This window comes from Dendropsophus ebraccatus, chromosome 14, assembly GCF_027789765.1.
Source record: "Dendropsophus ebraccatus isolate aDenEbr1 chromosome 14, aDenEbr1.pat, whole genome shotgun sequence".
Lineage (NCBI taxonomy): Eukaryota > Metazoa > Chordata > Amphibia > Anura > Hylidae > Dendropsophus > Dendropsophus ebraccatus.
The window spans coordinates 57,768,525-57,782,307 of NC_091467.1; the positions used below are offsets into that span (position 1 = coordinate 57,768,525).

The 13,783-nt window shown below is 42.6% G+C and overlaps 1 protein-coding gene across 3 annotated transcripts in view; it reads right to left on the reverse strand.

Annotated features, from left to right (window-relative positions):
* Window positions 1-436: 436 nt before the first annotated feature.
* The window catches only part of TNRC6C (trinucleotide repeat containing adaptor 6C), a 70,316-nt gene continuing 56,969 nt past the window's right edge, over window positions 437-13,783 (reverse strand). For 2 of the 3 annotated variants that reach the window (XM_069953606.1, XM_069953608.1), the window contains 12 exons: window positions 13,589-13,762; window positions 13,281-13,427; window positions 12,019-12,138; window positions 11,674-11,757; window positions 9,171-9,405; window positions 7,213-7,383; window positions 5,984-6,175; window positions 5,755-5,898; window positions 5,471-5,665; window positions 4,377-4,447; window positions 3,424-3,563; window positions 437-1,706 (listed from right to left, as the gene is read on the reverse strand). In XM_069953606.1, the coding sequence (XP_069809707.1) occupies window positions 1,346-1,706; window positions 3,424-3,563; window positions 4,377-4,447; window positions 5,471-5,665; window positions 5,755-5,898; window positions 5,984-6,175; window positions 7,213-7,383; window positions 9,171-9,405; window positions 11,674-11,757; window positions 12,019-12,138; window positions 13,281-13,427; window positions 13,589-13,762 (2,034 nt within the window). In that variant the 3' untranslated portion in view covers window positions 437-1,345. The remainder of the gene's footprint in view (window positions 1,707-3,423; window positions 3,564-4,376; window positions 4,448-5,470; window positions 5,666-5,754; window positions 5,899-5,983; window positions 6,176-7,212; window positions 7,384-9,170; window positions 9,406-11,673; window positions 11,758-12,018; window positions 12,139-13,280; window positions 13,428-13,588; window positions 13,763-13,783) is intronic. The other variant, XM_069953607.1, reaches the window with a different exon arrangement.

Here is a 13,783-nt window from a genome sequence, read left to right on the forward strand (position 1 = left end):
TTTTTTTTTTTGAAAAATAAGTCCTTGAGTAAACATAGATACGTGTTAACTCTGTCCCTCTTTCCATACTCTTAGAGAAATATATATATATGTGTGTGTGTATATATATATACGTATACACATACATATATATGATCATACATATACGTTTATAACCAGTTGGTTAACCGCAAAGGTCTTCTTGATGCGGCGTTGAAAATTTTCAGTGCAAAGTCAAAAAGGTGAAGATAAAAGTATATAAGTACAAGATAAATCTATTCAAAAACTGACCTAAAACAGCATAAAAGCAAAAATAATAAACCCAATATAAGAGGGGGAAAAAAACTTTAAAAAAAAAACATTCCCCCCTGAACTGCTCATATATTAGTTTGTGCACAAAACTGTGGGTGGTAAGGTGGAAAGAGCAAAGTTATATAGAGGGGGGGGGGGGTGGGGGGGGGGGGGGGGAGGAGGGATGGATTGTGGATAAGGGTACTGTGCACACTTTATATTGTATGTCACCTCTTGGAAATCATGTGACCTGCCCCTTTGAAAGTGCATAGACACTTGCACAAACAGTATAGCTGAGGCCCAAAACCCTAACAGAAGCAAATATGGAGTAGATCTGCTGGATTCAAGTATATCTAATGACTGATATGAAGTTTTAGAGGGATTAAAAAAAAAAAAAAAAAAAAATTACCTAAAAAATAAAAACTGGAGCAAAGGCTCTGGACAAAAGGTTATGTGCATAGGCAGATCCAAGGGGGATGTCATACGAGAGCCTTCATTCCATTGTTTCCGTACCAATATTAACTTCATACAGAACGACAAGTATATGCAGATCTTGCTTCTGCCCCTACGACTGACGGGCCCCATCCGATGTGCATAAGAGACCAAGGCTTTGTTTTATAATAGGCTTTTTAAATCCCACCCTACTATCCCCCCTGCCCTCAAAACAACCCTCTCCAGCCCTGTCATATGAAAAAGTGCCCTTACTTTCGAGTCCCAGCAAAAGCAGCGTTGATCTTTTTTTTTCTTCTTTGAACACTTGAAAAAAAAAAAAAAAAAAAAAACTTAAGAAAATTGCTTGACCACTTGTACTAAGAAGATCAGACCCTTCCCCTTCCTCCTGAACCCTTCCTTTCCCCTTCCCTCCCATGCCCCCATACTGTTTCTTTGAACAGTTCACAAGGGGTGCAGTGGGGAGGATGAGAAGGAGAAGATACTGCATGGAGAGAAGACTTGGGTCTGAAGAAGAGGAGTCTTCACAAAGCCTGGACTGGAAAGGACTGGATATTATTTGTTGAGAAGTTTTCAGTTCGTGCTGATGATCGAGAAATTCATAGCATCCAAGTGCAACGTGTCTTCAGATGGATTCCCCGCTCAGCAAGTCTCCTGGTAGCAGGGTGTTGAGAGGTGTCGGACTGCGAATGATCCTCGCGTCGTCTGATCCAGGTGGGCCCCACAAACTGCTGGAGTACTGGGGGACACTGCCCCAAAGGAGGTCGTTGCTTCCCTTGCCACTCAAACAAGGGGCATTCCAGTGAGCGGTATCATTGCGCACCATGTTGTGAGAGCCCCCGCCTCCACCCAGTCGAGGCTGACTATTCCCAGTGTTAGACTGCCAGCTGGAAGTGGGGGGCAAGCACTGCCCTTGTGCCAAGAAACGATTCACTTCTTCTTCACCAGCAAACTCTGCCAGAATCGTAGTGTTACTCAAGACGCACCTGCACATAAGAAAGTCACATTTAGTTATTTAAGTTAATAAGTAGAGATGAGCGAATCTGGAGCATGCTCGAGTCGATCCGAACCTAAACTTTTGGCATTTGATTAGCGGTGGCAGCTGAAGTTGGATAAAGCTCTAAGGCTATGTGGAAATCATGGATCAAGCTCTAAGGTTGTCTGGAAAACATGGATACAGCCAACGACTATATCCAAGTTCAGCAGCCCCCACTCATCAAATGCCGATCGTTTGGGTTCGGATCGACTCGAACCCGAACCCTGTTCGCTCATCTCTATTAATAAGACATGTCACTGCCCTTTAAACGGGGAAATTTAGTTTCTTTTAAAGCAAACGGGGCCAGAAAGTTATATAAATTTGTAATTTGCCTCATTTAAAAATCTCAAGTTTTACAATACTCATCAGCTACTGTATATTCGCAGGAAGTGATGTTTCCCCCCCCCCCCCCCCCCCCCCCCCCCAGTCTGACACAGTGCTCTCTAGACAGTTCCTGACATGAACAGAAGTGGCAGCAGAGAGCACTGTGTCAGACAAAAGAATACACCACTTCCTGCAGGACATACAGCAGCTGATAAGAACTGAAAGACTGGAAATATATTTTTAAATAGAAGTAACTTCTATTTAAAATCTATATAAAAAAAAATTGGCATAGTGCCCCTTTAACGGTTGGGCTCTGGGTGGGCAGACCCCCACTGTTTGCTAGAATGAGCCAGGAGAAGCACTAGGCTGAGAACTTCTTTCCCTAGATTGCTGGAGGAGTAAACCGATGGAGCGATCTAATATGCAGACACCAAGTGATCAGAACTTCTTGACATACCTCTAAGACACGTCAAGAGTTTTGTTAATTCCAATGGTTTTCACTACTGGTATAGCAAATCTGAACTTTCTAAACAGTTACTAGGTTGGCATGTTACCTTAGTAGTCCAAGGAGACATGCAAGTCCACATAGGGACCCCCACCGGCTATGAGAATGGGGGTTCCCGAGTGCCTCATGTGAGATCATGCTTGCCGATTTGTCAGTGTCCCAGCAGTGAATGAGGCATGGGAGCGTACGGCCTCTCCACTCACAAAGTGCACTTGATGATCGGATCCCGGTGATCACACACTTATCACGTACCTTATTGCTAGAAGGGTTTAGTGGTAAAATTCCATCAATAAGAATCTGTCAGCCAGCACAGAGAATTGCAAGCTGATAATCCTGCATAGCATCTTGGCTCCATGGCTTATAAATGTCAAAAATTAGCTCTATTTGCTTCCACTCAACGGCCAGAGAGACTGTACTAATCTCTGAAATGCTTTGGACTTCCATGCCTCTCCACTTCCCTTCCCAGGCTCATTGACAGTCAGGGTTAGGCTTAGGCATGGGAAGGGAAGTGGACGGGAGAACCATGCCAGCCCACAGCATTTTAGGGCTTGGTACCTCCTCTCTGACTGTTTAACTTACAAACATAGAAAATAAGCTTTTTTGTCCTGGAGACCATAATGGAAAAACAATGGTAAATTGTGACCTAATTGTTAATCAAAACCCTGGAAAGCTGGGTGCCAGGTGACAGATTACCTTTAAGAATAACCATATAGGTTACCTGGGACCATGCATGCGGAATCAGCTGTAGGTTTTAGCTATTGCTGCATTCTAACACACCTAAAATAGCAGTAGAGGAAGAAAACACAGTGATGTATCCACATGAATCCATCACACTTACATATGTAGGGACTTCTGGGCTTTTGCAGCTTCCTCCTTGGAGCTGTACCTCACCACAGCATTGCCTTGAGTAAGGTTCAGGTGGAATGTTATTAGAGGGCCGTGCTGCAGGCATAGGGTCCTCAGCGTGGAACCATCAATCTGTAGGAGAAGAGAGAGCCATTAACTGTAAGGTGATACCAAATGAAGAATGACTAACCCTAGCTCTGCCTATACACATTAGATAACAGACATCGCTCTCTTCTGGCAGTGCCATCCCCATACCCACGCATGTTCAGCTCAGCCGTGCATGCATGTGTTCTGAATAGGAAGAGGGGAGTAAGGGCCCTGTGCAAAGGCTTAATGTGCTGTAAAGGAGCGCCAATCTTTTAGATCGATGCTTGTTTACTGAGCCTACTACAAAGCTTGACTATTGTGCAGGATGGGACACAGTTGTTTTGCTGCCATGTTTCACGTACACATCAGCATCCTGGTAAAACAGGAGGCATGTTAATGTATACAAGCGTGGTCCCCATTGACTGTAAACAGGCTGTCAGCATATGTGCAATGTGTTGGAAAACCGAGGTGTGAACCTGGATTAAGGACATAATCCCAAGGCTGCAGGTTTAAGTCTTATTTATAGCTCTGTTATATGCCATCTGTATATTTAGCTTGACACATAAAATGTTATCCTTCGTCAAAGGGATTCCTGCTCCCTTTATGATCATAGGAGAAAAAGAATAATGGCATTACCCCTTACATTGTCCCTAAAGCCGCCACCAGGTGGCAGCACACAGAGAGGGTCTTATGATTACACCAAATATACCGACCTGATTGACAGCAAACCTTATCTCTGATGCTAGAGTGTTATTAATATTGTATCTATACCATGAAGATACAATGTATATCTAAATCTTTAATGCAGTCCCTGTCTGTGCCCAGCGTGACACACTGTCATCTGTAGCATCTCAGTACCTGTGGCGTCAGATTGCGCAGGACCAGCCAGCTACTTGTTCTTCCTGAACTGTCTGTGCTCCAAGTTGAAGCTGAAACAACAAATAGGCAAAGTAAATTGTCTTTAGTAATATGTTACAGCGAGGAATCATTCGGATGGAAACTAGGGACACATCCTTATTATTGTAGACAATGTGGCCAAGCGGACTCTCCTATCTCACACTTGTTTAAAGGTTACCCATCATTAGGTTTACTCACACGATCGGCTTGCAGTCCATCCTGCCAGAAATCCTGGTAACTAAGAGTCCTATTAGATGGGACGATGGGGGCTCGATCAATAATATAAAAGAGCGCCGATCGGCACTTGTTTACTGAGCCTATTTCAAGGCTTGATAACCGTTTAGCAAGGGCTGTTATATATATATATATATATATTATATATATATATATCATATTATAACATATTATATATAATATGTGTGTGTAATATATATATATATATTTATATATAATGTGTGTGTGTAATAATATATATATATATATATATATATATATATATATATATATATATATATAATGTGTGTGTGTAATATTATATGTGTGTGTAATTATATATATTTATATATATATTATACACACACACACATATATATATCGTCAGCGATGTCCTTGCAGCCCTTGCCCTAAACGGTTACCTCTCCACGCTCCCGGTCTTCTCCAGCCCTCTGCTTGCTTCCTGGCACTGTGGTTGTAGCTTCAGAGGAAGCAAGCAGAGGGCAGGAGAAGACTGGGAGCCTGGACAGGTAACGTGTTAATAGTTTATTCAATCATTAGCCATCTGCTGTCCATGGCTATTACATGTAGCGATGCACGGCCGACGAACGAGGATTTTAGTGTCCGACCTAGAAGACCCGATCAGCTGATCTTCGTCTCTATTACTCGGAGCAATAATCGGCCTGATTCAGTTGATTATCGCTCTATGTAATAGGGCCCTATGTATGCGAGCCCTAGAGCTTGTGCATGGAACTGACCCGGTGCGAAGCAATGCAGTGCTGCTGCATTATGTGTGGTGCATGACAACGCAAACCTACAAAACATCTAAGATATCTCAATACCTGTAGAGTATGAGCTGGTCCAGCCCAGCTGGTTGGAGCCCCAGGCAGACGAAGGCTTGGCATTGGTCAGCCCAGGTGGCGGTCTAGTTGGGGCTGTAGTGTTTCTAGGTACTTTCCACAACTCGTGAGACAATGACGCTTGAGTGTGGGAGATGGGGCTCGATGACCAGGTGGACTTTATATCAGACAGTTTTGCTAAAGTAAGAGAAAAAAAATTTACACTTTAGACACTAAACCAGAGTTAAGCTTATTATATAAGTGAGCTAATATAAAGACTGAGATACCTCCACTCTTCAGCAGATAGCGGTTTACATCTTGGATGGTGGTGTTAATGGTGGGTCCAGTAGGGACACTTCCAGGGGTGACATCTGGATCGTTTTCAGGGTCAATATTCTGCAGACCTTTCCAAGGCACTCCAGGATGAAATTCTGTATATATATGGATATTTCATTAATACCTATATTCAAATGCAAGGCACTGCTTTGACCTGGTATTGTGATATCGGAAACCTACCAGGAGGCCAGTTAATACTGGATCCATTTGAGATTTTCTCATTTTCAGATTTGGCACGTGACCAGCTATCAGGAACAGCAACAGGGGGACTTGTGGGAGATTCACTGTTTGGGAGAAGATCGTATCGGCTGTAAGAGTCCTCTATAGATGGCTTCACAGGAGGGCCAATACTAAGGTTCCCTGGCAGATTACCTGATTAGAAAAACAAAAAAAAGATACATGGGATTAACATAGCAAAACCAGGTCTGCAAACGGTATTGGTATAATAAAAACACTGCTATGCATGACAATTTACAGGCACAATTTTCAGCAGGTTGGCATAAGGGGCTCCCCATGACTGTTAACAAGAGGCACAAATTGTAACCGCGATGGTCGGCTATTGAGGGAAGGAGATGCAAACTATAAGGAGGTGGTAGGACCAATCTCTGATGATATGGCAGCAGAATAAGGCCAGAGAGTGTATTGTCACTCCTTTGCATCATCGGGTAAACACGAACATATATATCCTCTGAAGGTCTCAGTGCTTGCCGTGGTAGAAGCCCTATCAATGACAAGCCTTCAATGACAAGCAGTTTGACAGTTCACTGCAATAAATATGTATTGCAGTAAACTATAGAATTAATAACATGGTAGAATTCCCTAGGGTGACTGTAAAGTCCCAGCTACACCAATACACAATACATCTGAATATAAAAAAAAAGCAAGCCCTCGCACAGATCCAGGGACATGAAAAAAAAAAAAAAAAAAGTGTCAAAGCAAAACGCACAGATAAGAAAAACATAAAATTTGCACACCAAAAAAAAAAAGTTCACATGGAGTAAAACTGGCGGAATTCCGAATGCCGCCAGCCTTCGTGTTATACTGGCAATATATGGGAGGCTCGTGCGCCTCCTCTCTCAGCTCGGAAGAATGGGCATGTCGGTGCGCAAGACTCTCATAGACTGCCAGTACAATTCCGCCAGTTAAACTCCGTGTGAACTGGTCCTTAGTTTATTTTAAGCCTCTAACCTTTTTTTGGGGGTGGTGGGAGGGGATGTTTACATTTTATGCTAAAATTAAGGGTGCCACTAAAAAATACAAACAGTCCTACAAGAACAAGACAAGATGTTATAGGATTCCTTTGAAAAAACAAAAAACATGGCTGGTTCTCAAAGTTTACAGACTACATCAAGAAAAATAGAAAATCAAAAGATAGTGGCTGTGTATTTGAATATATATCTTTGTCTTACTTGGTTTGCCAGGGCTAGGGTCAAGAGGTGACGAGGAGTTTGCCAGGCTATCTATAGAGTTGGGGTGAGTCCACTGAGGCAGACGAGACTGAGATTGGGTTGTATCCTTCACTGACAGACCACTAGCCATGTCCATACTGCTTACATTCATGGTGGGATTTAATCCAGGAACTGCAAGGAAGGAACAGGGTTGCACATTAGGCCAGATCTGCACATTTGACTACAGTATGAAATCTTAAAAATTTTAGTCTAAAATTTCGCTCTGCTTGTTCTCTATATAATGGTGTATAATTGTTAAAGCCATATTTATTTTATGATACAGAATTTCCAAACTGCATATTATTAACCCCTTCCCGACCTTGAAAATTTTAATTTTTTTCCCCTTAACACTCTGCCTTTTCCATAGACAGAGCCAAATAGGGCTTTTTGTATTTTATTGCGGGGCAAGTTGCACTTTCTATTGGCACCCATTGTATTTGCCATATAATGTACTGTGAAATCAGAAAAATAATATTTGAAGGGTAAAGTAAACAATCATCTATGCATCATTTTGTTCTGACCCCTATTAGTTATTTGTTTGTTATATTAATTTTTTTTTTTACTTTTTCTGAAATCTTAAGTGACCAAAAATCAGCAATTCCGGTATCTTTTTTTTGTTTATGGCGTTTATCGTTAATGTAGCGATACTAATTGTGTTACTTTTTCTTGGCACTAAGCTGAGCTGTTGCAGAAGCCATTGAGGCCTAGAGAAGGCCTTGGGCTGCCATGACACCCGATCAGCACTACGTGACTGCCTTGCTGTCTGGACTCTTAAAATATCATTGATGCCTAATAAAACTGTTTCTACAGTGCAGTTATAACAGTAGCCATTAAACACAGCATATAAACAGTTAATGCGTGCATTTGTTTTGATCCATTTTTGTATTGACTTCTATTATAAAAGAAAAAAGGATGAAAATGCATCCATTTTTTTTAACATACACAAAAATAGGGTCAGCTACGTTTTTCTGTACGATAAAGAAAAACTTATGCATTTTGATTAATTTTTTTTTTTATAATGGAAGTCAATAGAAAAATGGATCAAAATGGATGCACACATTCATCCTTTTTTGCAAGAACAATTGAAAAAACGGATTGCAAAAACATAATGTGAACCCAGCCTAATGGTGCGTTTACACAGAGATTTATCTGACAGATCTTTGAAGCCAAAGCCAGGAACAGACTATAAACAGATCAGGTCATAAAGGAAAGACTGAGATTTCTCCTCTTTTCAAATCCATTCCTGGCTTTGGCTTAAAAAATCTGTCAGATAAATCTGTCTGTGTAAACGCACCATAAGAGATCTCTAATATCAGTCATTTCCAGTAGGTGTCAGCTGCAGATAGCAGCCACCACCTGCCCTGTATGGAGTGATTTAGGAATCCTAATCCACCATGTAAATGTACATCATGGGTCAGGGAGGGGTAAAGGTTCAGTGTATATATAACTTGCATGTAGTCAGCATTCTGAGTCTATGTAGAAAATTTGGAGCTCTATATCAGAAAACACTATACAATCACCATGAAGAAGTGCACAAGACACAGTCTAGACTAGAAGCACAACAGAAAAAAAAACACTAAAAAGAATTAACTATATCAGCATAGGTTATTGAAATAGCAGACCCAACATAACTATAATCACATTCAACGTAGTGAAACTCAACAGCGCTGGGCCCACATACACTGGATCATCCTAAGGATGGCATAGCATAAAAGAGGGGGCTGAAAAGTAGCTTTCCATGCATAGTCCCAGAGCTGGGAGAACGCCCCTGTTTCTGAGGAACCAGGAACAATAGATCTGCTCTTCTACCCTCCTGACTGACATTCTAGCACACCAAGAGGGAATAGGCCGAGGGCATATTGTACAAGTCGTGCTCTATATATTAACCAATTTCTGTATTGTATTGTAACTCTACCTACCAATTGGGTACGGAGAGAAGGTATTAGAAGAAGGCTGCTGCTCTTTGGTGTGCAGGTCAGTCAGGCTTGAGCCAGCTGGGTGGGGGGAGAAGCTGTCCAGGCCTGACTTGCCTGCAGGAGGATGTAATGGTGGATGGGGATGGGGAGGCTGCTGCTGCTTCATGAGCAGGGCCTGGGCTAGCTGGCGCTGATGTTGCTGTATCTGCTGCTGCATGTTATTGATTGTACGTGCAACCTGGAACAAAAGAGAGAAAAAGAATGAGATATGATACTGAATACAAAAGATAACACATGTACAAGACTGTGCAGGCACAAGCGTAATGCATATTTCTGAAATAAGCGTATATAATAAGGGTCCAGGCCAACGTAAAATTCTTTAGTCCAGTATAATAAAGAAAATAATCCATAGGCTTAAAAAGATTAATGTGCTGATACACAATTATTGTTATTCAGAAGACCTGTTTTACTGCTTGTAGCTCTAGAGAAAATGTGCAACACTTATCAAGAAATCCAGATAAATTTCATGAACTATAGGGCTCTACTGGGCATGGACGCCCCTTCAGGATTTTTTCTGAAGGGTGTCCATGCTGGAAAAAAGGCCCGGAAATTATAGAAGCCAGGCAAGTGCCACTAGGTGCTGACACTGGGCCTTTCACTGTATGTGCTACTAATCAGGAGTGCATACAGTTAAATGCAGAGCTGTGTATGACAGGGCCGGGAGTCATTGGCTCCAGGCTGTCAATCACCCTTCTGGCCATAGGCAGTATTATGCCTCTGGCCACAAGAGGTCGCTCTCTGCCACTGTGGTGCACCAGTAAAACACTGACTATTTCCTGAAGCCTCCTCTCAAAGGCATCCTGATTTGTGTCCACAGAAGTGTGAAGGCGGCCTCATGGTGTCCATGTGTTACATTGATAGCCATTTATGTGAATGGCTGCCATGTAATTCTTAATTTCCCACACTGTTCTCATATTAATAGGGTTGTCTGTGTAAGCAGATGCTTTAAAAGGGCTGTTCTACTCACAAAAAGTGATGGCATATAGCTAGGGTACATTGATAAATTGGGTCAAGGCTGCCGGGGCTCCCTCCAATCCAGATAATAAGGAATCTTAGTCCTCTTTAAATGATCACTGTTGTTTCCAACCATGTGATACCTAACATATTTCTAAGTCACTATATTTTCTAAAAATTACTCCTTACCCCCAAAAAGAGAGAGGCTTTGCTACTAGGTGTCTCACTTTTCTTCAATCTGCTAATCATTACCTGTCTCTAGGTTCAGTCCATCTCTAGAAACAGAGACACCAGAATGGAACACAGGAAGTAGGGGCGGGACTTAGCTAGTGCTATGTGCAGAAAGGGGGGGCTGGGCTGTTTACCAGTCATCTGTGAACCTGGCTGCCTTCTCCAGAGGATGCACACTGTGTCTGAAAGGTAAATCTAGGCTTCCCTCTAACTCCATAAAGTTTAGGGTTGCTGTCCCTTGTGTTTCCTACTACTATATTTACACAGGGCTGTGTAAGTGTAAATGTTATTCCCCCCGGCTACCATCATCTCAGTGCTTAGTGTTGCTGCTTTTTCTTTTCACACAGCACCTTGGAGTTCCCTTCTCCCACCACATACCATCTACAGTAGCACCCTTTCACTAGCACTGGGTCATATACTACAAGGGGTGAGTAACTGCTGTGTTGTGATTGGCTAGACAATTAAGGGCTAGGCAGTTCCTGTGTGTGCTCTACAAATAAGCCCAGCTCTGGTCCTGCCCCATGAAACACAAAGAACAGAATACATAGCTGTATACCTTGGAGGGGACCCTCATGGGTTAATGGGTTAAGAGAGCACTTTAAATCAACTCTCAAGGGTTAATCTAACAAAGCCAAACAATCTTTTGAAACAACAGGTAGCCCTTTTTCCCCCCTCTGGCGACCGTACGTATGGGGAGCCACACACTTGACTGGGAAACCCATTTAAGAGAATTATTATTATTTTTAAATTCATAAAGTGAGGAGATTTGTTGATAATACATCAGTTATTGGGGGGGGAGGGGGGTTTACGATCTATCAGCAACCTGATGTCTATAGAAGGAAAGCAGTGAACAAAGAAAAGTTCATGTTTAGTCGCTTGCGTCCTCAAGAGACATAGGTGGTATCTGGCAGCCACTGATCGCCTGTACCAATAAATATGCAAACTTGATACAAAGCGCACATCAGTCAGCAAAATGCTCATTCTGCCAACAGCAATGTGCATGGGCAGCTTCAAAACGGATGGCAGCTCCGAAGTGAAGTAGATTAATTCTATTCACAACAGGTCTGTTTTCCACTTGGCAAGTTTATGAAACAGAGATCACACAGGAAGATCTGATTGGCAATAAATAATTGGTACCCAAGGCAATGACTGAGCCGAGGCAGACAGTCGTAGCTATAGGCAATCAAAACTATAGGCAATCAAAACTGACACTCAAAGTTTTACAGACAGAGCCGGACGGAGATAAGCAGGTTTGACCTACTTGCTGCTCCTGTTGTCTCATGGGTCCGGAAACATTACGCTGAGCCTGTAACATCTGCTGCTGGAGTTGTAAACGCTGATACGCCTGCAGGTGCAAGAGAAATGGGTCAGAGAGTGGAGAAAACACTGGGCTCATAGACGGCACTGTTCACTAGAGGCAAATCTGGAATCAGAATTCAAATAAGTTTCAAAAAGTAGAAATGATATCCCAAATATCCTATTTATTCTTGTCCGCAACAGTAGCAGATGTGCACGGGATGTCTACAAATCCATATCTGCCGACAGTATATAATAGACAGTCAGGTGCATGGGGTCTTAGTGTCAGATAAGGATAGAAAGTACTTACCAGCTGCAGCTGGTAGAGCTGGTTCAACATGGTCATATGCTGAGGATTAATTGGCGAGGTTAATAGTGCAGGGTTGAGACCAATGTTTTTTGCTGCAAACTGCAAAAGCTGTGCTTGAACCTGCGGAATAGGAAGAGAAGATAACATTACATTCATGTGCACTTTATTAATGTACTTATTTTTTTTATTGGATTTGGTAATAATTAATTTCTAGTAATAGTACTGAGGCCTCATGACTCCTCCCTGACAGATTATGTGCGTGGTAGATTTCTATTGTGTAACCTCATTTGTATTCAACATGTAGTGGCTTACCTCCCCTCTTCCTAATAAGAATACATAAATGTTTGGTTGAGCTAAATGTTCATGTGTGTAAGGTGAAAAGTAGAGACAGCTGTTGGTAAAATACTTACAGGGGTTAAAAATACCTGTCCCCTATCTACAGAATAGGGGACAAGTATGAGGTCGCAGAGGAAGTTAGACCCCTGGGCCCCCTTGGGGATCTCTGTATTGGCACCCGGGGTTGGCAGGTGACCTGTTGGATCTATTCATTCTCTATGAAGCCTCCGGAGAGAGCAGAGTACAACACTCCTCTCTTTCCGGCGGCTCCATAAAGAATGAACAGAGCTGCGGGTCACATGCAGACCTGCGGTTCTATTCAAACTATAGGAGCCAGGGTGCCGAAAGAGAGATCCCCTTGGATAAGGGACAAGTATTTTTAAATCTGCAAACCCCTTTAAGAGTGTGTAAATACCCTATTACATGGGTCGTATATTTTAAAATGTGCCTGGTGCCTTGGTTAAAACAAAAAAAAATTCTTTTAATCAGTAGCAGGCAAGTCAAACTGCTGTGGCCTAGAGTGTCTGTGTTCCGGGTCTGTGACGCCTCTTTCTTCCTCACCACCCTCCTCATCATCATAAGGAACGTCCCCAGACAAGATTTCTATTCATTAATTGTCTCAACTGCACCTGTGTCACTATGGAACATGTGCAGTGTTTAGACGAGTGATGAATACGAGAAATCTTGCCTGGGGGGCGTTCCTAATCATGAGGAGGGTGGGGAAAAAGAAAGAGGCGTCACAGACCTGGGGCACATTGTAGGCCACACCAGTTTGACTTGCCTGTTACGGATTAAAAGATAATTTTTTGCTCTAACCAAGGCACCAGGCGCATTTTAAAAGACACGACCAGGAAGGATTAACGTTCATCAAACGGATGGTACTAGCGGTTTGGTGGATAGCGGTTTAATAAACAACAAAAACTAACCTGAGGGGATAAAAACTGAGGCACTTGAGCACGAAGACTAGGCTGGGATGAGTTGAGAGGTTGCACTGGTGGCTGCTGTGGCTGTTGCATGGACCTGGCTTGTGCTGCTCCGCTATTGCCAAACATGCCCAGATTGCCACTCTGTATCTAGAAGAAGTTTGTTAGATATAAACACTGACTATTCAAATAATCAAATTATACACAGCTATAGGATCCGAATTGTAAACTGAATCCCCAGCCCCGGGGTACAATGGGCTCTAATCTCTCACAAAGTGAAGGATAAAAAACAACCCATAGATTATTGTTACCTGTCTAGAGGAATTCAAGTTCTGCATGTTTAGGCCTGGTGTCATGCCACCAATGGCCTGGTTAGGGAGTGCACTATTTGGATGGGGGAGCTTCAGGCTTGGTGAAGGCAAAAATGGTGAAGTAGTGGGCTCTTCCATTAGGCCGCCATCCTGATTGGAGAGAGAGATGGTGAGCTGGAGTTTGTCCATCAGCAC